Source organism: Paracoccidioides lutzii (genome assembly GCF_000150705.2).
Source record: "Paracoccidioides lutzii Pb01 unplaced genomic scaffold supercont2.30, whole genome shotgun sequence".
NCBI lineage: Eukaryota > Fungi > Ascomycota > Eurotiomycetes > Onygenales > Ajellomycetaceae > Paracoccidioides > Paracoccidioides lutzii.
Genome location: NW_015440976.1, coordinates 77975 through 103491, shown reverse-complemented (window position 1 = coordinate 103491; position 25517 = coordinate 77975). Strand labels below are relative to the sequence as shown.

At 47.7% G+C, this 25517-nt stretch overlaps 12 protein-coding genes across 12 annotated transcripts; 7 read left to right on the top strand and 5 right to left on the bottom strand.

The window, feature by feature from the left end:
- Positions 1-371: 371 nt before the first annotated feature.
- PAAG_08148 (sulfite reductase flavoprotein component) lies at positions 372-3647 on the bottom strand (the record flags this gene model as incomplete). The annotated part of the gene is made up of 1 exon (XM_002789848.2): positions 372-3647. One exon carries the CDS (start codon positions 3645-3647, stop codon positions 372-374), a length of 3276 nt encoding a protein of 1091 aa, XP_002789894.1.
- Positions 3648-4014: 367 nt separating this feature from the next.
- Positions 4015-4458, bottom strand: PAAG_08147 (hypothetical protein; the record flags this gene model as incomplete). Its single annotated transcript, XM_002789847.1, has 2 exons — positions 4015-4212; positions 4384-4458. 2 exons carry the CDS (start codon positions 4456-4458, stop codon positions 4015-4017), a joined length of 273 nt encoding a protein of 90 aa, XP_002789893.1.
- A 1347-nt stretch (positions 4459-5805) lies between these two features.
- On the top strand, positions 5806-6829 carry PAAG_08146 (hypothetical protein; the record flags this gene model as incomplete). The annotated part of the gene is made up of 3 exons (XM_015846434.1): positions 5806-5929; positions 6579-6603; positions 6676-6829. 3 exons carry the CDS (start codon positions 5806-5808, stop codon positions 6827-6829), a joined length of 303 nt encoding a protein of 100 aa, XP_015701098.1.
- Positions 6830-7330: 501 nt separating this feature from the next.
- On the top strand, positions 7331-8217 carry PAAG_08145 (NAD dependent epimerase/dehydratase family protein; the record flags this gene model as incomplete). The annotated part of the gene is made up of 2 exons (XM_002789845.2): positions 7331-7369; positions 7522-8217. The coding sequence occupies 2 exons, from the start codon at positions 7331-7333 to the stop codon at positions 8215-8217; spliced, it is 735 nt and encodes a 244-aa protein (XP_002789891.1).
- A 540-nt stretch (positions 8218-8757) lies between these two features.
- PAAG_08144 (hypothetical protein) lies at positions 8758-9321 on the bottom strand (the record flags this gene model as incomplete). The annotated part of the gene is made up of 1 exon (XM_015846433.1): positions 8758-9321. The coding sequence occupies one exon, from the start codon at positions 9319-9321 to the stop codon at positions 8758-8760; it is 564 nt and encodes a 187-aa protein (XP_015701097.1).
- Positions 9322-11498: 2177 nt separating this feature from the next.
- Positions 11499-11720, top strand: PAAG_12510 (hypothetical protein; the record flags this gene model as incomplete). The annotated part of the gene is made up of 1 exon (XM_015847989.1): positions 11499-11720. The coding sequence occupies one exon, from the start codon at positions 11499-11501 to the stop codon at positions 11718-11720; it is 222 nt and encodes a 73-aa protein (XP_015702392.1).
- Positions 11721-13823: 2103 nt separating this feature from the next.
- Positions 13824-14304, top strand: PAAG_12509 (hypothetical protein; the record flags this gene model as incomplete). Its single annotated transcript, XM_015847988.1, has 2 exons — positions 13824-13980; positions 14048-14304. The coding sequence occupies 2 exons, from the start codon at positions 13824-13826 to the stop codon at positions 14302-14304; spliced, it is 414 nt and encodes a 137-aa protein (XP_015702391.1).
- Positions 14305-14740: 436 nt separating this feature from the next.
- On the top strand, positions 14741-15079 carry PAAG_12508 (hypothetical protein; the record flags this gene model as incomplete). The annotated part of the gene is made up of 1 exon (XM_015847987.1): positions 14741-15079. The coding sequence occupies one exon, from the start codon at positions 14741-14743 to the stop codon at positions 15077-15079; it is 339 nt and encodes a 112-aa protein (XP_015702390.1).
- Positions 15080-16327: 1248 nt separating this feature from the next.
- PAAG_08141 (proteasome subunit alpha type-4) lies at positions 16328-17360 on the bottom strand (the record flags this gene model as incomplete). Its single annotated transcript, XM_002789841.2, has 4 exons — positions 16328-16455; positions 16565-16983; positions 17077-17261; positions 17337-17360. 4 exons carry the CDS (start codon positions 17358-17360, stop codon positions 16328-16330), a joined length of 756 nt encoding a protein of 251 aa, XP_002789887.1.
- Positions 17361-17677: 317 nt separating this feature from the next.
- PAAG_08140 (FF domain-containing protein) lies at positions 17678-19486 on the top strand (the record flags this gene model as incomplete). Its single annotated transcript, XM_002789840.1, has 2 exons — positions 17678-17747; positions 17820-19486. 2 exons carry the CDS (start codon positions 17678-17680, stop codon positions 19484-19486), a joined length of 1737 nt encoding a protein of 578 aa, XP_002789886.1.
- Positions 19487-19708: 222 nt separating this feature from the next.
- On the bottom strand, positions 19709-20560 carry PAAG_08139 (hypothetical protein; the record flags this gene model as incomplete). The annotated part of the gene is made up of 1 exon (XM_002789839.2): positions 19709-20560. One exon carries the CDS (start codon positions 20558-20560, stop codon positions 19709-19711), a length of 852 nt encoding a protein of 283 aa, XP_002789885.1.
- A 900-nt stretch (positions 20561-21460) lies between these two features.
- Positions 21461-24364, top strand: PAAG_08138 (hypothetical protein; the record flags this gene model as incomplete). Its single annotated transcript, XM_015846432.1, has 4 exons — positions 21461-21467; positions 21611-22068; positions 22094-22282; positions 22340-24364. The coding sequence occupies 4 exons, from the start codon at positions 21461-21463 to the stop codon at positions 24362-24364; spliced, it is 2679 nt and encodes an 892-aa protein (XP_015701096.1).
- Positions 24365-25517: the final 1153 nt, after the last annotated feature.

The window sequence follows — 25517 nt, the reverse complement described above, 5'->3', positions numbered from 1 at the left end:
CTTATTTAGACGAAGCTGTGTGCATGGTTTCTAGCATTCGCGCTTTGCAATATATATACATGGATACGGGGCTCGTTAGAGTCCATTCTTACATGAGTTTTACATCTTGGTTTGGAGTTAGGATGACAAAAGAAGCGAGTTGGCCGTATTGTTTTGGATTATACAAATCCGCTTCTATTATTAAAGAGGTGCATGAAGTTCATGAAAGGAAAACCAAGGAAGCAAAAATCAATTTATATTTAATAAAAGATTAAACAGACCATTTATAAATCAATGGTCCATGCCAAAAAGAAAAGAAAGAAAATCTAAGAACAAATTCTGGATATATTTCACTGATGGCATATAACTGCACTCTAAGAACCATCCGCCCCTTAATAAACCTCCAAAACAAACCTCATCTCATCCTTCAACCGCTCAATCTCCCTCCTCGCATCCACCTTTTTGCCCCCCGCCCTTCTCGCCTCCGCTACAATCGCCTCCTCAAGCACCTCCGTAACATCCGGCACTGGCCACGTAGGCCCGCACAGGTAAAAGGCGCCCTGCTCGCGAATATACGCGCGCGATATCTCCGGTAGTGTTTCCCGCATGCGGTCCTGGATATAAATCTTCTGCGGCTGATCGCGGCTGAAAGCGCGGCCCAGCAACGTAATCACCCCCGCTGCCTGGTAGGCCTCCCACTCCTCGCCGTAGCAATATTCTTCGCGCTGATGTCGGGAGCCCATGTATAGAAGTACAGAGCCGATTTGCTTCCCTTGTGCCTTTTCCATGGCGCGGTGCTGAACGAAGGCACGGAAGGGGGCTAGCCCGGTTCCTAGGCCAGCCATGATGATGGGTTGGGTTGATTGAGGGGGCAGTTTCATGACACTTGCTTTGACGCTGACGGTCACGGGGTTGCCGGGCTTGAGGGCGCTGAGGTAGTGTGAAGCTTGGCCGTAGCGGCAGCGACCAGACGGATCGACCCAGTTGACGACGACGATCATTAAGGCGACGGAGTTTGGTGTTACCTGCTGGCAGGAGGCGATGGAGTATTCACGGCGCTTCATCGGGGAGACAATGCGGACGAGGTCTGGGAAGGAAGGGTGGGCGGAGGGAAATTCGACAAGGAGGTCTGCGAAGGTGACTGTGTCGATTTCTGCTCTGCGTTTGAATTCGTCAACACCTTCTGCAGTGGCGAGGGTTAGGAGGTATTTGCGCTCTTTCTCGTCGGAGGCAAAGGCGGCGAGGGATTCGTAGAAGCGTTTTGATGGGCGGCCGAAGATGTCGATGTTGTGGACAAGGGCCTGGTAGATGGTGCGGCATTCGAGGATGTCCGGGTCTTCGCGCGAGGGGACTTCGACGACGGAGGCTGGGTCCAGGCCGTAGAATTTAATGAATTCGTCCACGTCTGCGGTATTGTTTTGGGCGTGAATGCCCAGGGCTTCTCCAAGGTCGTATTTTAGACCGGTATCGCCCAGATTGAATTCGATATGAAAGATGTTCCTGTCATAGGTCTTGGGGGTCAGACGGCGATTCTCGCTGACATGGATAGTGAAGGTCTTGGCCGCGAGGTCAGGGCGGAGGGAAGTTGTGGTTCCATAGGCCTCCTTGAAGACCATAGTTTTCGCAGCATCCTGCCAATCTCGCAAGACAATAGGTTCTTCAATCTCTGATTTGTCAAATGGAATGAAGCTAGTGGTATGGATATCGGTGGGAAATTTTGGAACGTTTCCTAAATCCTCCTCGACAGAAGACCAGGATTCGGGAACATCGACATTTCGGAGTCCCGTCTGCAAGGCTTCCGTTGCCTTGGAGAACGATTCCGCACCTGCCAGGGTCGAAACTAACTTTTTAGCTTCCACGGTATAAAGGTTTGGAAGAGCAACTCGCAAAAATGCTGCCTGTAAGACTGTAGTTTCGAAGCCAGTTTCTTCGGAGACAGGTAGATCGAGAATGAACAATGAGATTCCCCGTTGTGCTATTGCCAGTCTAAACGGCTGAGGAAGTTTCTTCTCCAGATCCTCATCCTTCAACCCAGGAGCTTTAACAATGATCTTCCCGGAATCCTTGATGCTGGCTGGCACGTTGAGCTCTGAGAGAAGATTCAAGTCACCTACATAAACAACGTCAGCTGAGTTGACGGGATATGGTGCATCAATTGTCTTAGGACACTTTCGAATATCGGTTCGGGTGATTCCTCCCAGCACAAGGTTATCGTGGACTGTGCTCGTGGTAACATTGTAGGATGAATCTTTCGCAAGGGCCTGGCCGAACACGATAGCAGCGGCGTTCGATGCCGAGTCATCAGTGCCCCAAAATGTATATTCCTGGACGGTCGTGGGGTCCAAGAGTTGCAGGGGGTTTTGCGAGCTATTCGGGGACCTTTGCAGCAATGGCTCCTTCACGATTTGCTGGAAAGCAGCAGCTGTGTTAACTAGCGACCAAGCATGTGAAGGGGCGTATTTGATCTCAACACACTCCGGGCGGGTGGAAGCCAGAAACCCGCTTCCGAACGTTAAGGAGGTGAGGACATCCTCATAGAGTGCGGAATGGATTCCATCTTCCTGGACAGCCAAATCACTGTGGACCTGGCCAAGAACGCCAACGACTCTGGAGGTCTTGGGCAAAGCACTCAGGAAGGCTTCTTCGACGAATGGTCTATATACTCGCACATTAACGACACCAACACGGGCACCATTCTGGGCCAGAGAAGTGGCAATCTGAGAAGTCAAAGATGACTCAACGGTGCCAAAGGAAACCAAGACAGAGGTTGCTTCAGGATGCCCGTGGTATTCGAAGGGGTTGTAATCAGTGCCCAATTCCGCATTGAACGCCTTCAACAAACGCAACAGTTTGCCCTCACCATCCAAATGTTTCTGATCAGGACCAGACACCTCCCTCAGCACATTCTTATATATATTGCTGAGACCTGACCGATTCTGAACATCGATGACCCGAGTGATCTCTCCGCCGACTCTGATACCGTCGTAGATATGGATTGTTGGGAGGATATCAGCCAGCAGAGTTGAGAAGAGGGCCATATGCTGAGACTCGTGGGCAGAGAAGCTAGAGACTAAGCCCAGGCCCAATTCCTCGGCCAGAGCCAGGGAGGTGGTGTAATCTGCCACTAGTCCCGAGACAGCACCGCCCGCATAGTCCACAGCAGCCACATGGGCGACAAATGGGTTGGCGACCGAGTAGAGCAGAGAGAGCTGCTGCAACGCCGGGCGGAGGTACTGCAAGGTGGCAGATGAGGCCAGAATCGACTGCGGGATGTGCCGCTTCTTGAGATCGAAGTCCTTGGAGAAGATATAGCCCAGAGCGATGGCACCAGCACCCTGACGAGTCTGCATGGGCTGAACCGCAGTGGTGTAGCCATAGGTATTCTGCTGGCCCTGGGCAGCCCATTGCTTGACAGCAGTGTCTAGATCGAAGGTCTCTGGCGAGTAGGTGAAGAGCTTGTCTGACAGAGCATAAGCAACCTGCTGAATCAGAGTTTGAGCTGTTAGGTATGTTGGGCCGCCGATATCTGAGAAGTGCACGGGTATGGCCAAGGGATATTGCTGCTGCTGCTGCTGCTGCTGCTGCTGTTGTAGCCGTTGAAGCTGAGAACTGCTCCTGGTAGCCTCGACCTGGAAAGATCCCCCGGAGAGAGTCTCAATTGACCGCATTGTGACTGAATGGGTCTTTGAGTTCTCTGTGTATCAACAGGTGGTGTTCACGGAAAAAGGGGGGTGGAAGGAAATATGCTATATAAGAACCTTGGGATATCAAAAAAACAACCCAAAAACAAGCAGTTCCAAGCCAGCTGAACTCACTGCGAGTAAAATGAGAATAGATAAGAGCAGATTTTTGAGAATAAAAAGAGTAAAATATGAAGCTAAAGGCGAGAATAAATACACAAGCAAAAGGCGAAACCCGCGCGATGAGGACATTTTTATTATCAAAGACAAATTTTCTCTTTCCATACCCTCGCTCCTTCCTCTTCGTCCACCACTTCCTCGTCCTTACCCCCAGTCTTCCCCCAATTCTGCCGAATCAGGCAGGCAGCTCTCGTTTGCTTGCCGCGTTGGTGTTTTGAGAATCGCGCAAAAGCGCTCTCAATTGCGTGCTCAGCGCCAAGCCTGATTTCGGGCCGAGGTTGTTCCAGCTCCCCTCAGTCGACGTGTTTTGCGGCTTAGTCATGATGTACCAAAAGAGGAAAGGCACGATGTTTGGTTGTTTGGGAGAGCTCGGCTACCAGAAAGGGCAAAGCGTATAATCCTTCAACATCGTCAACATCTGTTAACAACATTCAACAACATCAATAAATGCTCCTCCGTGCATCATCTCTCCATATAAAGTGGAGATTGAAATCTTCCTGCCAAATTCATTTCTGTTGAAAGGAAAATTATGCATCGACCTGACAATAACGATTGTATCTCTGCATTTCAGTTCATTCGCAGATTCATTCCAGGCATCCTTATTACGCTCATTGTGCATTGTGCATGCAGAAATCTCTCTGCTCTAACCAAGGCCACCAAAAAGCCAAACCACCCCCAGAACCCGAATTACATCGGGTATGCCGTTGTACGGAGAAGATATTTATTATTAGGGAGTAAGCGGGTGCCAGATCTTTCGCTTTCCTGAGTCATTCAATAATTCCCATGCTCTGCGGAGTGCCGCACTGAGTCCGCTGCCTGAGTCAGACGATGCAAATCCTGGGGAAAAGAAAAGAAAAGAAAGGAAAAGAAATCAGAAGGAAACTCCAGATTAATGATACAAATAGCTCTCTTGTGAATGACGGAGAGCATGCCCATCACTGACGTTTGATATCATTTGCAAGGTTTTTCGCAGGGTTAATTATGGATTGGGCAAATCTATCATCCTCATTCTCGCCGGGCAGCGATTCATGTATAATTAATAACTATATCGGAGTATCGATTCTCGATGCAAGGCATCAATTGTCAAATGGAACTATCCAACTTCATTCGTGGAAGAAATTCTAATAATTGTTACAATCAGTTCACTGCTGAGCTAGTTAACGGCATCAGCGCTTCCTCAGGACTCGTCCCGGTTCATCGTTATTGATCATTGACATTTCTGGTTGAGCCCTATTTCCACTTGTTCAAATTCTTAGTTTTAAACTCTCTGGATGCAATTAAAAATTGCTCCGATATACAGAATGTCTCTCATCGGACGTTTTATCCAGACCCGTCATCGGCATTTTATCAACAGTTAGTCAACCGTCCCACCAATACCGCTTCAAATACGACATCATTATTATTCCATTGACATCATCCCCCTGATAGTGGAGGTTGACTTTCCGGATCACTCCTTCCGTTGCTTAATTCTGAATTCGACCGCGGACTTCTCTAGGCCGGCAATATATTCCTTGTTTCATAGTAACGCAATGTTCACACACTTTGGCAATATATTTTTAGGGAGTGCCAGCGGCACCGAGTGGGCACGCACAGTTCTCCTTTACAAGCCAATTGAATGAGGTGCCACTGAGACGTCGCGTGATCAGTTTCGACGAAATCCCCAGCTTTCTTGCTGGCCATCGCTTTGGGTCTGTCCGTATGCGCTACTACTTCTGCTGCCGACACTGACGCCGATGCCGATGCCAACATTAGTTTGATTTTGTTGTCATTGGAGGAGGTACATGTGGGCTAGATGTGGCGGCTCACCTTTCAGAACTGAATCGTATATATGTTGCTGTCATTGAGGCAGGAAAGGATGAACGGAATCATCCAAACGTCACGGACCCGAATCTATTCCCCGCCGCCTTTTCTACATCATTGATGGCAATACAAAAGCGTTCTGCAGCCACGCCTTCGATATAGACAGATGATCCACAACTCTGGCAAGGCCCTGGGTGGTTCAAGCGCCATAAACGGTGCGTCCCCATATCTTCCCCGTGGGTCTGTGCCCTTCCAGAAATCCTCCATGCTCAAAAGCCTGCAGGCGTGGTGTATGTGAGAGCTGATAATGCCCAGATCGATGCATGGGAACAAATCGGAAACAAGTGATTGAATTGGAAAAATCTGTATCCTTACTATAAGAAGATTATGAAACGTTCATCCCTCCAACTCCTGAACAGAATGCAGCGGGGGCGTCATGCATCGAAGGGTATCATGGTAAAGCCGGACCCTACGTGTTGGTTTCCCATCATTCCTGACCAACAACTTGCTCTATCAAATCTCCAAAGACACCTGGCAGGAGCTCGGCACAACCCCCCACCCAGGATGTTAATGGAGGCAAACTGTGCGGATTCTCAGCACACCAGCACACGCTAGACCGGGATTCAAATCGTCGTTTTGATTCTGTAAAGGCGTATCATTATCCAGCCGAGCGCCGCCCAAACCTCAAAGTCTTTAATGGTGTTTTCAGTCGTATTCCCCATTTACATGGGGAAGCGTTCACATCAACTCAGCAAATCCATTGGACCACCACCCCCTAATCAATCCCAACTATTTCCCTATCGACTTGGTTTGAAGTGACGATAGAAAATTGCAAGACTGTGCGGAAATTCTGGGCAACGAAGCCAGCAAGCGGGTCTGTTTTGCAAGAGCTGGCTCCCGGTTTTTAATACCATACCCCTCAACGCGACCGACGCTCAGTGGATAGATTGGATACGCGATACATGTACGTTCTCTTTTGCTCTCCCATAAAAAATCCCGTGGTACGCGCTAACTAACAGCTCTCTCTAATCCCCAGCACTGCCAACACTACACCCACTGGGCACTTTACCGATGATGCTGCGGGATCGGGGTGGGGTGGTCGACGGCAGGCTGAAAGTTTATGGAACGAAGAATGTGCGAGTTATCGACGCGTCTGTGATGCCGTATCAGGTCGGTGGACGTTTGACTAGCACGCTCTATGCGATTGCAGAGTTTATTAAACAAGGGTTTTTGAATGGATGTCTATGCACATACAGATATATATACGGGTTGATATAGATGTGACTATCGGTTTTATGCGTGTATATTGTGGGTGTTATTATGTAGACTACTATATTTTAAGTAAATAACTAAAAAACCCTTTATTATGGAGGGAGTGCTTACTTTATCTTCCGTTTAGTCCGTTCATTTAAGCAGAGTCATTTGCAGATACATACATCGAATTGCAGAAGAGGTATTTCCAAATGTTCAATTACCATCAGAGTTACAGAATTAACAGATAGGAAATGCTATAGTCACAACAATCAATCCGGAGGAGATGACTAATCACAGTGCCAGCCAGTAAAATAACTATCCAAACCTCCCACCAAAACAAATTAATATTCGTCCCTTAAACCAATCGATACACCAGGAAATACATTTCACCTACGGTTTAAGCTTGCTGCTGCGACTCGGACCACCCAGCAACAACAATGGCCTCAGTAGCTCTTGTCGGGGGGACTGGCCTTGTCGTACGTCACTACAATCCCTATAACAGTTGTTTCGTCATATCCCAGTGCAAAAAACGGGGGTCAACCAACCCAATTAAAATAAATAATCAAATGCCTTCCAAGGTTATATAAGCTAACAACTCCTCCCCCCCCGGCCTTCTCATCCTCCTCAGGGCTCTCACATCCTCACCACCCTCCTCCACCACTCTTCAATCGCCCACATAGAATTCCTCGCCCGCCGCCTCCCTCCCGAATCCATCACAAAATCCAACCCCACGAAACTCTCCACCTTCACCTCGAAAGACCCGCCCGCAACCTGGACCTCCCACCTACGAACGGACACTCACCCGCTAATTAACATCTTCTTCTCAACCCTCGCCACCACCCGCGCCAATGCCGGCGGCCTCGCCGCCCAACGTGCCATCGAGCACGATGCGAACGTCGAGCTAGCCCGGGCCGCCAAGGAGGCAGGCGCGAAGGTATACGTGCTCGTCTCGTCGGCGGGGGCGAACGTGTCGTCAAGTTTCCCTTACTTGAAGCTCAAGGGGGATATTGAGGAGAGTATTTTGGCGCTTGGGTTTGAGCGGACGGTGATTTTGCGGCCGCAGCTGATTGGTGGGCAGAGGGCGGAGACGAGGTTGGCGGAGGGCCTGTTGAGGGGGATTGCAGGGGTTGCTGGGTGGATTAATAAGCCGTTGTTGAAGGATTGGTGGTGTCAGGATGCGGAAGAGATTGCGAGGGCGGCGGTGAGTGCTGGGCTTAAGGCTTGGAAAGGCGAGGGAGGGCAGGGGCAGCAAGGTGTTATTGTGTTGGATGGGAAGGATATTATCAGGCTTGGACGGACGGAGTGGAAGCCCGATATTTCGTGAGGGTGAGGAAGCTGTGGGTGTATGGTTGGGTGGCTGCGTTGATATTATCACTCTAAATTATTGACCATCACAGGCCTGGGGCCAATTGTTTCGATATATCTTAATTCCTACGGTCATTGATATGGTTATTCTTTCGGTAGTTGATGATCCTTGGTGGTGTTACAAATCTTCGGTTTCTTATTGTTATTCGGTTGCATGATATTTCGGTTTTTTTTATTTATTTATTTATTTTTTTTTTAAATAATATTATTACGGCTATGGAAGCGAAATTAGCAGTCGTACTTCGTATGCAAAAGAGATTTCCAACTTTTTTGCTAGTTATATACTGTTTCTTAACGAGTGGTTTCGCGGGTAAATCAAACCGATCAAGAGGAGAAAGAACAGTGCTAATCCGGCATCACCACCCCAACGACGAATCATCCCCTCATTTCAAATCATTTTGCGCTTCAACTGTCGCCATTACCTTTTATAAGAGAAAAAGGAAACGATGCCAAATACCTCCAATAATCAACGAATACCGGGGGGCACCCTTATACTTGGTCACTTGAGCAAAGGCCCCCCTTTCTCGTTAATGATCACGCCGCTAAAATTGACCTTTATCCCTTTAAGTGGTGACACCCTGCGACTCGGCCCTTTCTCCACGAACTCACCCCTGCCAGCTTCATTCGTATATTGCGAGACATCACGGTTCGCAGGACTGACTTCCAGGGGACCCATCTTGCTGTGCCCATCGTGCATAGCTTCGGCCAGCGAAGCTTCCCTTACCTTTTCCGGCGTGCGGTTGTTGAGGTCCCACGCTGCCTGCTGTGACGCAACAGCATTGTCCGATCCGGACTGGGAGTACTCGTGCCGATCTGTGTTTATCGCATAACGGCTGTCAGGGTCACTCTGGCTGCCGAGGTTGAACGGCATGGTGTAACTAGGCTTATGGGCTTCAAACACATAGGTGCGTTGTAGACCCTTTGCTGTCGTGGGTGTTGGAATGACCCCGAGAATCTGCAACGGAGCTAAGGTTAAATGTAGAGGAGGACGGTAGACTAGGCTATGGTGGACCCACAGAACCTGGAGGCCGGCTCGGTTCGAAGCGTAGCGGAGAGTAGACATGTTGTGCAGATGACAGATGAAAAAGAAGTAAGTGGACAATGTATGTTTATTGATCTGCCTTTAACCCACGATTTGGGCTTTTTTTTTCTTCTTCTTTTTTCTTCTTTTTTTTGCTTTTTCACTAGATTAAAAAAAGGGTGAATATGCCTCTAGTAATGTTCTCCTTTGGTACGCGAAAGCCAGATAGATCTGGTGAAGCAGAAGTGATCAGCGGGTCGCACAATTTATGGAGACCTCAAAACTTCTGAGCCATAATACAACATGCAGCAGTTCACAAATAGTAATAGAGAACTGACTGTTGGCACTATGGTAAGATGGAATACCGCAGTAGTAAGCATGTAGAAGTTCCGTTGCCTGAGACCTTATGAAGACATTGGCGCCCCTTTTAGACGTTGCGTCGATAGGTGGTGTTTGCTATGGCGAATAGAAGGATAGTTGAAATGAACAATTCCCTTGGTCAAATTTCTCGACAGAAAGAGAACATGAGCTGGCCAGAGACTCTTCTCTTATCCAATACTGTAGAAGCTGTGGTGCTGTGAAAAAAGATGAAGATGAAGCTCAAGGCGAGATGAGATGATCACGAGATGTGTAGTTTAACCAGTTATAAGTTAACTAGTTAACTAACTAGTTAGTTAGTTAGGATTTCGGGCTTAGTAAGCGTTGGCTTCCCCTTGGCTACTAAACCATATGACGTCACGGGTTTGGACAGCTTTAGCATACTTACTGCGATCAGAATATGCCTCTTTCCTTTTCTCATGGACTGGCAATTTCATATTTCTTCGGAGGCGTTATCTGGAGTGTAGTCGGTGCTGTCACGCCATATCCGCCCAAAATGCCTATGATTCCGAATTTTTATACAACCCATTCGAAATAAAACAATAGAGGAGAGGGATGTTCCGATCATACAAAATTGGGCTCATGCAGAGTAGTGCGCAACAGGGCATGGGCCGGACATACACAAACAACGGAGTCTCCGATCTGGACATGGATTGAATGGAAACTTTTCGACAGGGGTTTCAATCTTCCAATGCAATGTACAAGTAAATCGTATAGATATTTCCATCCGAATGAAAAATCCAAAGGGTGAATGAGATAGTAATGGAACCGATATCGCAAGTACAAGGGGCCACTCAAAGGGAACCAAATCACCCGCCCCGATCTCTCAATGTTGGTGATAACGTACCATACGGTGCAGAAATCCAGGCTACGTGTTGAATTGAGTCTGCTGTCTAAAAGCTAGAATCTTTTTATCACAGTCGAAATAGAGCTACAGTAAAGCAAGAATAAGACCAGACAACCGACGAGAAACTAACGTCTGTGCTAAAAGAAAATTGAATATATCTGCAAACTGTGCCACCAGAACGATGACAGATCATTGATCAGCATTTTGCGTGGTGCCCGGGAAAATGATGAGAGACAGGGCAATGAAAGAGAAAGGGTTGAGCGGTAGTGTGTGCTTTGGAAAGCGGGCAAAGGTGAGAGGGTTAAAGCTAATTGAAACCAATAAGTTAGATAGAAATTAACTAGCGGTCAAGGGGACGAGTCTGTAATATCGATGCCCCTCAAACTCAAAAACAAAAACCGGAACGAGATAAGAATACAGAAAACAAACCTCTTCTCCATGCTATAAGCGTCAAAGTTCTTCCGGTTATGCACTGGAACTAGGCGATGTAAGAACTGACTTGGACTAGGGTGTCCCAGTTGAGAGAACGTACATCATGTTGAGATTGGTCAGTCGCCAAAGTGTAAACTGTAGGAGGAGATGCAAGGCACGGCCGCGTTGCAAAATCATAGGGGAACTACACGAAACAGGCCAAGCTATAGATCTGTTTGTCATGACAGCTACCTACCCTACCAAATTGAGGGGATTTTGGAGGCCAGAAGGAGAGAGAACCCATGCCACGGATAGAGCGTATACCTTGGGCAGTAATGTCACAAGAAACTATATTGCAAGGCAAAACCAAAGCGAAAGACAACAAGATACCCCGGCGGGGGGGGAAATATACCCTGCAGCCACACATATGCGCTTATCAAGTTGTGGAAAGGAAACATACATTCCATTAGAGTTTCCAAAGAGTGCATAATAGCGGCTGCCACGTCAATTGGTGCCGGAGGTGATGAAGGATATTGAGAAGAGGAAGCAGAATTAAAAACAATGAAACGGGGAGGTTGGTAGAATGAAATTGGGCACAATTAACGTCACAGAAGGCAAGGAATTTTTGCACGATGCAATTCCGTCACGCACTAGACCAAATTTGCTCAGCATGGACCTTCCTAGATCTTTGGATCAGAGTGCTCGTGAAAGGCTGACACCTATCCTAGAGGAAGATCCATCGCAGGGTTCACTGAAGAACCAGGAAAGAAAAATAAAAATAACGGCCGCGGAGTTAACCAGATAACTATGCCATGCTGACAATGGAAGGATACATTGGAAAATCAGGTGAAAAAACTGGTTAATACTCATGCCACATGGCAAACAGGCGGGGTAACTACCGAAAAGGAACCAAGGCCTAGGTTTCGCAATGTGGCACCAATAAGGATAGAGGTTGGATTAGGGGCAATTCCGTTCGAGGGATGAATTGAGTACTGGGTTAGAAAGGAACGACAGAAAAAGCAATTGGGAGCAAGACCAAAGTGACAGGAGTCGACGACGATAATAGACGGTTCAAGCATCGCGCATGAATCGTGCAAGGTCAGCTCGGAAGCTGAAGAGCCGTACCTTCGCAAATGAAGAGTCGTCAGAGCTCGACGCCAGACTCTATAGTTGACCATCCAATGGGTGTATCGGAATCCGGAAGGCAGATCCCTGGTGACATACCAAAGCTGGTACAGGGCATCCACTGGGTCGGTCAACGGGATGCTGTGCTGCCAATTCACTAAGGGACAAGGGGGTTATAATACAAGAGGTACGACAGGTATGGACCCACATTTATGGGGACACACCAAGATGTGTTCTCCGCATCTGCATCCGCTGCATGCTGACATGCAAGAGTAAGACTTTATTTGTGCTCCTTAAAATCACCTGAGTAGTTTAGACCCAGCCATGTGGATACTAATCTGAGGTTGAAATTTCAATTTCAAATTTCATCAACAGAAGATGAACACAACAAGTATATGGAGCATGCATCCAAGTGATATTCGGTAATCCAATTCATTTGTGACTTGGACACAGATTATGATAAGAGTAGTAGTTGGAAAAAATTATCTCTTATTCCATCCGTATGATTATCAACGCCGCCAATACCTCGTAAACGTAAAGAAACAGATCCTTGTTAGGTTTACTGACTGTGATTCAACAATAGACTAGGGCATGTCAAAATTTGGCGTCAAGGAGCTGTCAATGAGGCAGACCGTCCTCAACAAGACCATTCGCTTATCTTACCAATTCATGGTCGCCTTATCATTGTGCTTTGATACAACTCCTCATTCACATTTGCCTCAACGGTATTAGCGAAACTGAAAATTGCAAGGCTCCCAACTTGGAGACATACAGGCAGGTCTATATGTAAAACGAGAAACGGATGGCGAAAGGCTTTTTACAACAATCAGGTTCTGGGGGGCCCGAGAATTGAGGCGTCGAACAAACGTCGTGATTCCCGCAATATGCATGCATTGGTTGAAACAGGTTAAGGTGGACACATATCATCCTAAAAGTTAGCATGGAAAGGATTTTGCTAATCTGAAATCTGTCAGGATAATGGTCTGCCATGATCGAATACATAATCCATTTCGACCAGACGAGTCTCGCCACGTCACGAAGGTCTGTGATGTCTAGCACTCCAGTCGCTTTGGACCCGGGGATATTGAATCCATACCACCGTGTACCCTGTCCATTGCCATCAAAGGGATGGGTACTGTGGTGTCTCCATGCTGGAAAGGGCGCACTAGGGCAAGGAAAGGTTGTTTGAGTTGTGAGGGTGGAAGATCCTTGAACCGCGGATCAAATGAGATAGTGTAAGATATTTTGGTTTCCAAGCGGGTACGTTTAAACTTCAAGACATCAAACTGTCAGGAGGAAGGATTGAGTGAATTGCTATCCAGAGAAACAGATAGAGTGATACACGTCGCGTCCTCATGTAGACGAACGAACGAGGATGTCAGCAGGTGAGGATTAGGGAACCTCATGCTTCTCGAACCTAAAACGCCTATCATGTCAAGTGGTGAATAATTCTTTGAAAACATTGCAAGAAGATAACACAGGCGAGGATCCAATGATTGAATAAAACGAATCTAAAAGATGCGGGCTAGCCTGCATAACAACTTTCTCTTCATCGAACATGGATTAACAGGTAACAGTTTCAATATCACTTTTGCGCCCAAACCTCAAGTTTTCAGCTGAGGTTAAACAATGTGTGAATGAAAGTCGAATATCCGAAGGGGCAACAATTAGGTTGATTGGGCACCGTGGCTCGAAGGAAAGTAAGTTACACGGAGCCTAGACCACTATGCGGGACCTGTCGGAGCTCCGAATATCAATATCAATCTCGTGAACGAAAAAGGATATGGCCGACATCAAGGCAGGGATTTCTCGAAACGGTCCACAGAGGATATCGCAGACAGCTGGAACGAATGAGGCTCTTACCACGAAGCGGCACTTTGATCAACGTCGAAGCTCGTTTCAACGGGAAGTAGAAGAGCGGAGAAGGACAGGAAAGCAAGGTTATCAGGTTGGAGAACAGGATGAGTTGTCAGGAATGTAGGAGGACGCCACCCTTAATCGGATAAGATGAGGGGTTCCCAAGGTCAGAAAAGATAAAGCAAGAGAAGTTGGACGAGGACGGCCTAGAAATGCCACGACACCCATGTCGAACTACTATGCATTCGTTGCCCGACGAAGAAAAGGGGTATCAGCTTGCAGCTCCGGAGGCAACAATGAAATCATCTTTTGAAAAGGAACTCCGCTTTTCCAAGTCGAATATCCCGACTAGTACAGATCCTAACGCTCGTAAGAAGGCGAGAGATGCTGAGGACAAACCATTTTGATGGACTAACAAACGTATATTAACGAAATTGATCAGCAATGAGGGGATAAAGCCGTCGTGGGCAGAAGAGAGGCATTTGGCTAAAGGAATCTCCTCGAAATCCAAAAACCACAAATATCGCAAGATTTCCCAGACACTCAAACATTTTCAGCACCTCAGTCTCAAACAAATAGCCTTTAGCACACAATTGCGAATCAACAAATTCAATTGAATTCAATTGAATTCACATAGAACACCTCAAACAAACCTCTCTTCAATTAAGCTCAAGTTCTTCAGCCATAAACGCTCAGCCTATCGATTCCAGTCTTCAGAAAAGGCCCCACTCGGCGACCAATAGCAACGCTTCAATATTCTGAAACACATTCAAACAGAACGCAAGCAGGTAAGCAGCAATGGAGCTTTATGATTGATTATGTTTGCTGATCCGTTTGCCAGCCATGTGCTTTTATGACCAGAAAAAGTTCACCTGCGGAGACTGGGCATGGGGTAATTTTGCAGCCAGGTGCAACCATGAATACCGAATGGGAGAAACATGCGGCATGAGGCTTGTGCATAACACGGAACCCGTCGGCACCAAATGCAAACTGTGCGATAAAATCGACATCAAAACCCGCCGACTTAATACAGAAATAGGCCGACTGCAACGATGGATCCAAGAAGGCTCCACTCTGAAAGCATCAATGGAAAAATCAAGAGATCAAATCGCCGATCTGCAGAAAGAGATCAATCAATTGGAGTTTGAGAGGAGACACAAAAAGTTCAGCCTTGGCAAGTAATGGTGTCTGGAAGAAAGGAGGCGCGGGAGGCTCCAGCCACAGCCGGAGGGATGGAAAGCGAAGCGGGGGCAAAGAGGAGGGAAGAAGAACAAAGCCGGACAGCACCCCTTTTTCCTTTGTCGTAGCACACATTTTCATGTTTCACGATTCAATTGCTTTTCATAATATCCACTTGTTTTTAATGATTCCGGGCATTTATTTTGCTAGTTTATCCACCTCAGGTCATGGATTTCCACAACACAACCTGTGGTGGGGGCCGCAAATAGTAGAAGAAGTAGTAGGAGTAGCAGTAGTAATGGTGGGAGTTGGATGGGTGCAGGGAGAATGTAACAAGACAGCCGGGGATCGGGATTTGGGCCTAGTGTTTGAGTCCCCTTTGATCAACAGTTCTTGTTTGCCAATGAATTTGTCAAGTCAATATCTTTCCACCGAATTATTCGTGAATTCAATGTGACAACCCTTAAGCGCTCTGTCTCCCTTCGGGTGAGGTTATGGACGGGGGTTCAAGGGGCTGTAGCTGTAGCTAGCCCATAATTGCCCAAATATGGAGCAGCTAACGCGAAAGAAGCCGACATGGGGGGTAAAGCCGGCGGTAGATAACCGAGAGCGGCTAAAGAGAGACGGAATCACATAGGCTGAAGAGTTTCCGGAGGATCCAAACCTTGGAAGACATTGATATAAACATAACTGTTCATGTTCAGACTTACTGTTATGTTGGTAGGTGGTGCGGAACAAGGGAGGGGCTGGGGACAAGGGTTACGCCTGTCCTGCGAAGGACTTAGTACGGGGTTAGCCGCGCTTCTAGCGTACGTAAGCGACGCGGTCACATGTAACTAGTGGCATTCAGCAGTAGGAAATCACAGGACCATCCACGGGTGGTCGTCCACTTTCATGAGCCGTGATCACTAATCTCACTACAAGACTTCGAGTCTAGGTGAGCTTCCCCAAGCTGAAGGGAGCCGTATTATTGCTTGTAGCTTTAAATAAACTATGCATTGATCATTATCATGGATCATGGATCACATATTAACAAGAGAGAAGTCATGAATGCATAGCTATTCAATGTCCCCAAGTGGGAAATTATGTAAATTGGTTTGCTTTAAACCGCTAGCTGAACAATATCCGGGTATCTTGAGACACGCAGATGGGATCTCACATCCGACGCCATGGCACACATCTAAGATGTTGGATTAATACGGCACTCTGCACTCGTCCGGAGGTTATCATCAGGAACTCCGTCTCAGCCACCTATCCGGTTTCTTGATCCCCTTCCTTAGCTAGCCCATGCTCCCTAAGCAGAGCATTGATCTCATCGGCTCCCCAGAGGTGGTGGTATATCGTCCCATCCTTAGTTTTTCCTACCGTCGCAAACTCAACTAATGGCATAGGAAAAATCGTAGTCAGTTGGTTATTTTTGTCTAACAAAATCAGGCTAAAGCAAAAGGGGAACCAATGGAGGAATCCATGTAAATATGTCAGACTCACTCTTCTCAGCACTCAGTTTCGTAGAGTCCATAGTTTTGCTAAGCACCTTCACAGCCATTCCGCAAGCCTCCTTCAAGTCGCAATCCTCCTTATAGTCCTGCTTCAACAGACTCTGGGCACTAGCATTGTTGGCACCTACGCTCGTCGCCTTCCATCCACCATAGTTGCCGCTGGGGTTACTCTGGTAAAGCTGGAAGTGCCGGAGCGGGTCATACCCGGCGTATATGAACGAGACGCCAAACGGCCTCAAACCACCATGTTGGGTATAGCCCTGTTTCAGATCGCAAAGGCGACGGACGAGTTGCTCGCACGGGATTTCTTCGTTGTATGTGAGGAGGTAGCGCTGAGCGGCTTGGCGGGCGTAGTTGATGAGGATGTTGGCATCAGCCGTCATCCCAGCCACGGCGCATATCATGTTACTGCGAATAGGTCAATTATCGGGTCTCCTACGTGCTAGTATCCATTGAGATTCGGATGGGTGGATGGGTGGATTGTCAGGAAGCCAACCATACTCGTTCAGTATATAGAGCTTCTCCGCAGATGTGTCTTGTTCCAGGAGCTTGCTGGTGACTTTCCGCTCTGCGGCCAGCACGATTCCATCCTGTGCTAGTATCCCAAGGGCTGTTCCTGCATGCGAGATGGCTTCTAGAGCGTATTCGACCTGGTAAAGGCGGCCTTCGGGGGAGAAGATCGTAGTCTGTTCAAGTTGCGGACTCGTTTGTTAATAAGCTGTGGCTGGCAGGATGGAGAGCAGAGGGAGAGACCACTTTACCCTGGAATCATATCTTCTCGACATATTGACTGGAATCAATATGGTAAATTGAGAGGCAAATATGTAGAATAACTCCCAAGTTGAACACAGCGTGGTTGGTCTATTGTCCGTTGTCCGGTCTGTGTGTTGCATATAACAGTTGTCGTTGCTCTTATTTAGCTTCCAGGCAAACTCGCCTCATGCGTCCAACCGCAGCAAGAAGCTTGGACCACACCTTCCATCATCCAGGACTCCCTAATACATATCATTTTTATTCTTCCCACAACAAATTATATCAGCGCTGTTTAATGATAACAACTTTCATAATACACGGCTAGGATAACTGAGCATTTGTGACCAAGATGCTCAAGTCTACTTATTCGTCTTTGAATCCTCTCCCTCCAGGATGGACGGAGCACAAAGCTCCATCAGGTACGTCTTACGAACAATGACGTGGCGCAAATACCACAGGTACCCAGACGTAGTTCTAATTAATTGCCTAAGGTCATCTGTATTATTACAATGCGGAAACAAAGCAGTCAACGTATAGAAGACCTGCAGTCCCCGCAGGCTTACAGCCAGCGGCAGCACTCCCTCCCCGACGTGCTTTCGGATTCCCAGCACATCCTCAAGTTGGCCCTGCTCCGGGTTTCGGGTATCCAGTACCACAGGGAGGAGGCCTGCCTTTTAACATCGCAGACAGTTTTGATAAATTCCGCAGAGACGGCGCGGGAGACGGACGACGGCAGGTTCGACGACCCCGCCACCTTGAGGATAGACCGAAATCCAAGCATATAATTCCCGGATGCGAGCCGTGGGTTCTTGTAAAAACAAAATTAGGTCGTCGGTTTGTTCATAACCCCGACACCAATGAGAGCTTTTGGAAATTTCCGCAGGATGTTTTGAAAGGTGTGATTGAGTACGATCGTCTGGAGAGGGAAAGAAAAGAAAGACGGGAGAGGGGGGAATTAAGTGAGGAGGAGCAAGAAGAGGACAGAGGCTCCAAAAGGGTGTCGTTGGAATGGGGGCGGTCAGCATCTGTTGCAAACGAAGCAGATGGGAGGAAGGAGGAAGATAGTGACGAATATGAGGAGGTTGAGGTCACCGATGACGAAGCCGAGGACGGAGAAGGAGAGGATGTACAATCCAAAAGGTTGAGAACCGAAGGGGAGAATGCAAACCAGCCTGGATATATTGAGTTCAACGAAGATGATATTGAATACCAGCTCGCAGCCATGGGCGAGGAGTATGGACTAGATCCAGGAGAGTACGGAGAACCTGGAGAGGAAGGATGGGAAGAAGGGGCAGAAGGGCTGCCACTAACGGAAGAAGACTCAACGGCGCTTTTCCGCGACCTTCTTGATGATTTCCGAATAAATCCCTATACCCCCTGGGAGAAAATCATCGAAGAGGGTAAAATAATTGACGATGCGAGGTACACCATACTCCCCAATATGAAATCGCGACAGGAGGCGTGGTCCAAGTGGAGCCGCGACCGGATGCAAGAACTGAAGGAACGAAGAGAAAAAGAAGTAAAGAAGGACCCTCGAATCAGATACCTGGCGTTTCTACAGGAGCATGCGACGCCGAAATTGTACTGGCCTGAATTCAAGCGCAAATATAGAAAAGACCCTGAAATGAAGGATATTCAGCTATCAGATAAAGACAGGGAAAAACTTTACCGCGATCATATACCACGCCTCAAGCTTCCGGAAGCCACTCGAAAATCAGATCTATCCACTCTCCTAAAGTCTACTCCCCTACACGCTCTCAACAAATTGTCGACACCAGACATGCTACCTGCCAGCATCCTCACGGACCTTCGATACATCTCCTTACCACCAGAAATTCGCGATCCTCTAATCGAAGCATATATATCAACATTGTCCCCAGCTCCTGAACCGGAAGGCATATCTACGGAGGAACAGATGGAACGTGACAAACGACGAGCTGACAGGGAGAAGCGGGAGAAAGCGCTTGTTGAGCGGGAGCTACGTGTTCAGGAGCAGAAGCGGAAACAAAAGGGAGCCCTGATGCATGGGAGGGATATGCTGAGGCAGGGAGAAGACGAGATCGAGATGGCGATGAGGGTTGGCAAGGAGGGGTTGAAGAGTCATCTGGAGACTGGGATGATGGCATCTGGGAGTCGTCCTGGGGCTGGTGAGACGTAGGCAGGACGTAGGTATTACAGAGATAAACTTATTTCATCATGAGATGCCAATCAAATTCTGCAGCTTCGGTTATTATCAGCTTGATATTTCATGTATAAAGAATATAAAAGAGAAGTTCATAATCAAGGGTATCATCAAAATATATCACATGAACTAGAACCAATATGCGTTTGCATACAACAACAGCACATCCAAAATGCAGCATTTCCTTGGTTCCCCTCTCTATCTAAATCGCCAGTTATCCCAATCTTCATCTTCCTCATCTTCATCTTCATCATCATCGCTCCCAGCTTTTTCAATGGTATTCACATCTTCCTCTAACCCCTCCCGTTCCACTATTTCCACACCTCCAACAACCCCACCACCCACCCCCTCCCCAACCCTCCGCCTCCGAATCTCCTCCCTCCTCTCCTTTAGCCGCCGAACCCTCTCCTCCAACTGATCCATCTCATCAAGCTCCTCCTCTAAAAACCTAGCCGCATCCTCCTTCTCAAATGACGTTTCCATATCGCGATTCCGCAGCTGCGTCTCCCGATCCATCTTCTCCCTTTCGGCAAGCTCAGCGGCAGATAGTGGTGCTGCGGAAATCGTAGCTGCACCGGACATCACGGAAAATGGCTGTGGGGCAGTGGGGATCTTTGTAGGTGCAGCAACTTCACGCTCGAATGCGGCCCATTCGTCCTCGTCGATAACTTGGGGTTGTAGCTCTGTCTGTGTGCGGGCGGTGGGTTGTGGTGAATGTTCAGAGGGGAGTGCAGTGTACTCTTCGTCCGGCTCTTGTTCTTCTTCTTGTTCTTGGTCTTGATCTTGATCTTCTTTGCCTTTTAGAGGTTCGGCTGTTATCGATGTATCCAGGGCCATTTCTTCAATATCTTCATGTTCGTCAGATTGACCGCGCCACTGAGCTTCCTCCTGCACAGTATGTTGTTCTTCGGCCCTTGATTTTTTGCGGACGCCATCCTGTTTCCCCAAATCGAGTTTCCGTTTCCTAGTTCGTCTGGCAGTAGAAGCTCCCGAGCTATCTGCTTGACGAGAGGCCAACTCGTTGCGGAGCAAGGAGCGAATATCTGCCATGACGCGACGGCGCGTGCCTTCAGATTGGAAGAGTCAATATATTTATTTAAATGGCCGATAAACATAGTATATTCAGATACTGTGCAGAATATTACTGTAGTAGTTTATCGAATAACAAAGGGTTAATTTGCGGGCGTTACATCAAAGCTACAAGGTTAGTCACATGATACAAACACTAGTACCCCATTCGGCCTAATTTAAATACTGCGAGATCGTAAGACTTTGGTACGTATGTAATACATCGGCCGGTAACTAGCCGCCGGGGCAACAGTTAATCCGTTTCTCCCCTTCAAAACCAAGACTAGCTATATTAGGCCTAGTTAGCCTCTCCGTGAAGTGACTTACGTAACCATTCTCCTCAAATGCGCATCGCAATTCAACAGCAACAAACTTTCCCAATGCAACGACATCCGACATCACCCAACCCTCTGCACATCTCTGCTCCATCAGTCTAGTTACTCAGGAACATTGCAGTTTGGCTGGGAAGGTCTGTCTGACACGATTTCTGGATGGTTCTCTGTTGCGCAGAATCCAGAGACTGAAACTTGGCAAACAACTTCACTTCCATCGTCACCCCTGATTAAACTCCCTGCTTGTCGGAGTATTACGCGTGAACTACCATATTTCAGCAGAGAGGCAACAAAATAACAACAACTACAAACCAATTTGCTCAACGTTTTGGTGGAGGAGTAATTCCAGTCTGGCGGAGGCACTCTCAAAAGCTGCTATTGCTCAGGTCTTCAATTTTATCTTGTGTATTACTAGCACCGTCGATGCCGTAGAGCAAGAGGCAAAATTGGTATTCCATTGCTTTCAAACAAATCAGCAATATCAACCTTCTCAACAACTGTTCAATTCACTGTAGTCTATTTTATATTTACGCGTGTCCTCTACCACATTATGGCCGGTAAGCCTATGTATCCTGGCTGTGCGTTTTGTGTGTATTTGCTCACCATCAATTTCGGTTGATGAGCATTGGTCAGATATGCGCACAGCTGGCAAATGTCGCTGTGTACTTTGGACTTAAAGCTAACTCCTATGTCCTTTCAGCAGATGAACCACGACGCTCAGGCCGAGCGACAAAAGGCCAACATACCAAAAATCAAGATCTCCCTGAAATGGCGCCCACGAAACGCAAGGGGAAGTCACAGGGGAAATCCCAGAAACAAACATCAAATGAGCCCGGTCCTGCCGCCAACGGAGAGGAGGATGAGATAATCCGCTGCATCTGCGGCGAATATGAAGAGGAAGAAGACGTGGAACGAGATATGATATGCTGTGACAAATGTTCAGCATGGCAACACAACGATTGCATGGGACTCACCTTTCCCAAGGGACAAGAGCCAGCAGAGTATTTCTGCGAACAATGCAAGCCGGAAAGTCATACGGTACTTTTGGAGAAGATGGCCCGCGGCGAGAAACCATGGGAGGAGGTTGCGAAGCTAAGAGCTCTAGTTGCGGAGGAGAAAAAGGCGCGAAAGAAGAAGGGTGGCAAACGAGGAAGGGAAGTACGCTCGGTCTAGTGATATCAAGTCAGAAGTTTGTGAGGACGCTGCGAAGAGTGCCTCCGCAACCCCAGCCAAAGAGACTCCTGTTCCTGCTCCCCCCGACAGTAATCAGGCTAGCCCTCCAGCTCTCCCGCCTCCCCCGCCTCCTAGCCAAGGCCCTCCCAGCGCCCAAAAACGCAAGTTTGATGAACAGGAAATTAGCCAACGTGATCCGGTATGTACCTATTCTGATCATGCATTGATTTACGGTATACTAATATTACCAATTCAGGGACCGAAACAGAAACTTCAGCGATTGTCCACGGGTGGCCCAATCGCGGCGTCCGAGGAGAGCTCCCCGACTGTGCATCGGAAATCTAGCGCATCTAGTGCACATTTTGCTCAGGAACAGAAAGTTGGAGGGTCACCCGCTGAGGGGGTGGGAAGCCCGTCAGAGCTTCAGAGCGTACCCAGAAGGAATGTGGCAAATGCCCTAGTCAAACTCTTCGTAGAACAGGCAGCGTCGGCCCAGCAGCAAGGCACGTTTACTATGCCGCCTGGGCAGACAAAGGAAACAGTTGGTGAATCACTGGGACTCGCAATTGAACATGCCATGTATAAACATCTCAGTGGGGGAACGGGAGAACCTAGTGAAGCCTATAAGCAACAGATGCGGACCATCCTATTCAATGTAAGGAAGAATACTTCGTTACGTGATAGTCTGCTTGTAGGAAGTATTTCTCCAGACGCGCTCTCCACAATGAGCACTCATGACATGGCTAGCAAGGAGCTGCGGCAAAAGGATGATGAAATCAAACGAGAGGCTGAGCGACAACACATTATTGTCCAAGAACAAGGCCCCCGTATCAGACGTACACATAAGGGAGAGGAGTTGATCGAAGACGATACTCAGCTTGGTGCGACAGAATCTATCTTCTCTGCTGCTCCAGCTCGTCGCGACACCTACGACGGCGAACCTCATTCCGCAACGAGCTCCATTGGAGCTCGACCAGCCAGCCCAGGTGTTGTACAACAACCTGAATTCAGGGAATACCGTGGCTCAATGGATCGTACTGTGGGCCACCAGCGGCCTCACACGATCGATAGCTCCATTTCGGAGCAACGGCGTGCCTCCAGCGCAACCTTTAACATACAAGACGTCTGGTCCAATATCCAATCACCGGGGTCCATGCATCATGATAAGTCGTTTGCCCACGGTACGCCATTACAGCGAGGAGTCCCACCGACTCACAAGGTCCAACCTGATGCAGAAATTGATCAATTGCTCAAAGACGAAGACGTCGAGTCCCCGCCTTACTCGCCAAAGGATTTCCATGGCGATGGCGCAATTTGGAGCGGCAAAGTGTCCATGAACCCTGTTGCGGATTTTTCAGCTACTGCCAAACACGTCGCTGGAGCAGACCTTAGCGGAAAGATCCCTTGGGGGAAATTAATCCCACCCACTCTGGTGATAGATGGCCGCATTGAAACGCAGCTGGCAACAAATTACCTCTGCGGTCTCCGCTTTAGCCAGACGACAGATGTATCCGTAACGGCAATTTCTCCTCCGGTAGCATCACACGATAACGTGGAATTTCAAAAAATATTCGACTATTTCCTTCAACGCAAACGGTTTGGCGTCATTGGCAAACACCCGTTCCCCGCCGTCAAGGATACCTACATCGTCCCCATCGAAGCAGGCCACAGCAAGAAACCCGAATTCATCGAGTTGTTGGAAAACAATACCCTTGAGGACCCTACCCCTGAGCGGACCCTCCTTGTTGTCTTCGTGGTCAAGACCAATAACTACTCCAGCCCGCGAGCCACGGAACCCGCCTATACCACTGCCAGCCCCCTGACGGCTACACCAAAAGGGCCTCTACAGCAATCTCAATTTATCACCACGCAGACCACGTCAAATAATATGCCAACCGTTATTGCCAACGCAGCAGCAGCCTCAGGCCCTTGCATCCCAAAGACGGACGGCGTCAGCGAACAAAAATCACAACCACAACCTCACCCACATCAATATAGCCCTTCAGCTCCAGCTCCAGTTTTAGCCTCTGCCTCAGCCTCTCAACCATCACCACCTCCCCCTGCCCCTGAAAACCTCACCGGCAAAGCTGCCGCCGCCCAAGCGCTCGGACCATTAGCAACATCCCCAGCGGTGGAACAGCTACTGCAACAAGCGCCAAATTCAGACATGGCGCAACTCAACCTTATCGCGGGTATCCTGCACCAGAACCCCGCTGCGGCCAACGATTATCAATTGCTAATAACAAAAATTGTCGAGAATACAAATGGGAAGGCTCAGTAAAATTCATTGGGCAATTGTCACTCTTTACGCAGTATTTGTTACTTGTGTCAAATTTTCTCTCTTGTCAGCAGTGATTTAAATTGTGCGTGTGTATGGATCAAACCAAGGTGCTTGTCAAACAATGTTTTCTTTTTAATAGTTATCTCTTAAAAATGGACAGGTGAATTAACTTGCTCTTTTTATTCAATGGAGCCCCAACGCATACTTTTCTGTAATTAATCGGCCTTTTGTTATTTTTATGACTTTTCACCGACACGTTTGCTTTTGCTTATTGGGGTTTCCACCATGCCTAATTTGACTTGTTTTCATAGGATATTTTTTCTTCTTTGTTATTTTCATCCTCTTTCCACCCTGGTCAGACTGACAAATTCTCGTTGGGAGTTAAAACATCATGTGGTCATGCTCTTTGCGGTGCTATTGTTTCTTCCCATCCCCTTTCTTTTCTTTCTCCAATTTATCCACCTCTTTTTGCACACTTTTATTTACCCAGTTTTAGCCGTGTTTGTGCAAATAGTTATTCTGCAGTGTTCGCCATTTTCTGTCTCGTGTACATTAAATATTTACATGTGTATTTCAAAGCAGATACGTGGTTCTTTTCCTTGTTCCTAAAAGCTAGGCAGCTATTCTACCACATAATGGAAGTTTTGAAAATGGTCTCGTCATTTGTCGATCTGAAGAAGTCCGGGCTTTGAATCCAATTTATGTGGTGTGTGCTTGTAGAGCGGCCTTGCATCGAGCGGAAATATATATTTACGTTGTAAACGTAAAATGTTCCAGCGCTAACGACTATAATACATAATTCCATGTAATACATATTCTGAATGGAATTGAAAGCTGAAAGAAGGGGTGTGCTCTTTCTGATAACAACCAGGCTACCGACATAAAATCTTGTGTGGCTAAAATGTGTGGCTACGCTGGATGTTACCACATCATTCTGCGGGGTCGCATGGAACAAGAAAATCAATGGAGAGACAAAAAATACACCGGTGGATATCAGAGCAGGATGATATGAAATATCAATTTATCATATAAAGGACATAGGTTTTGTTGTGGGTTAAGGTAACATAGAAGCAAGTAAAGACTAGAAAACCCCTGGCGATTACCATAACCAAACCATTAACGCCAGCGCTATGCAAATTTTCCTCAGTCGGAT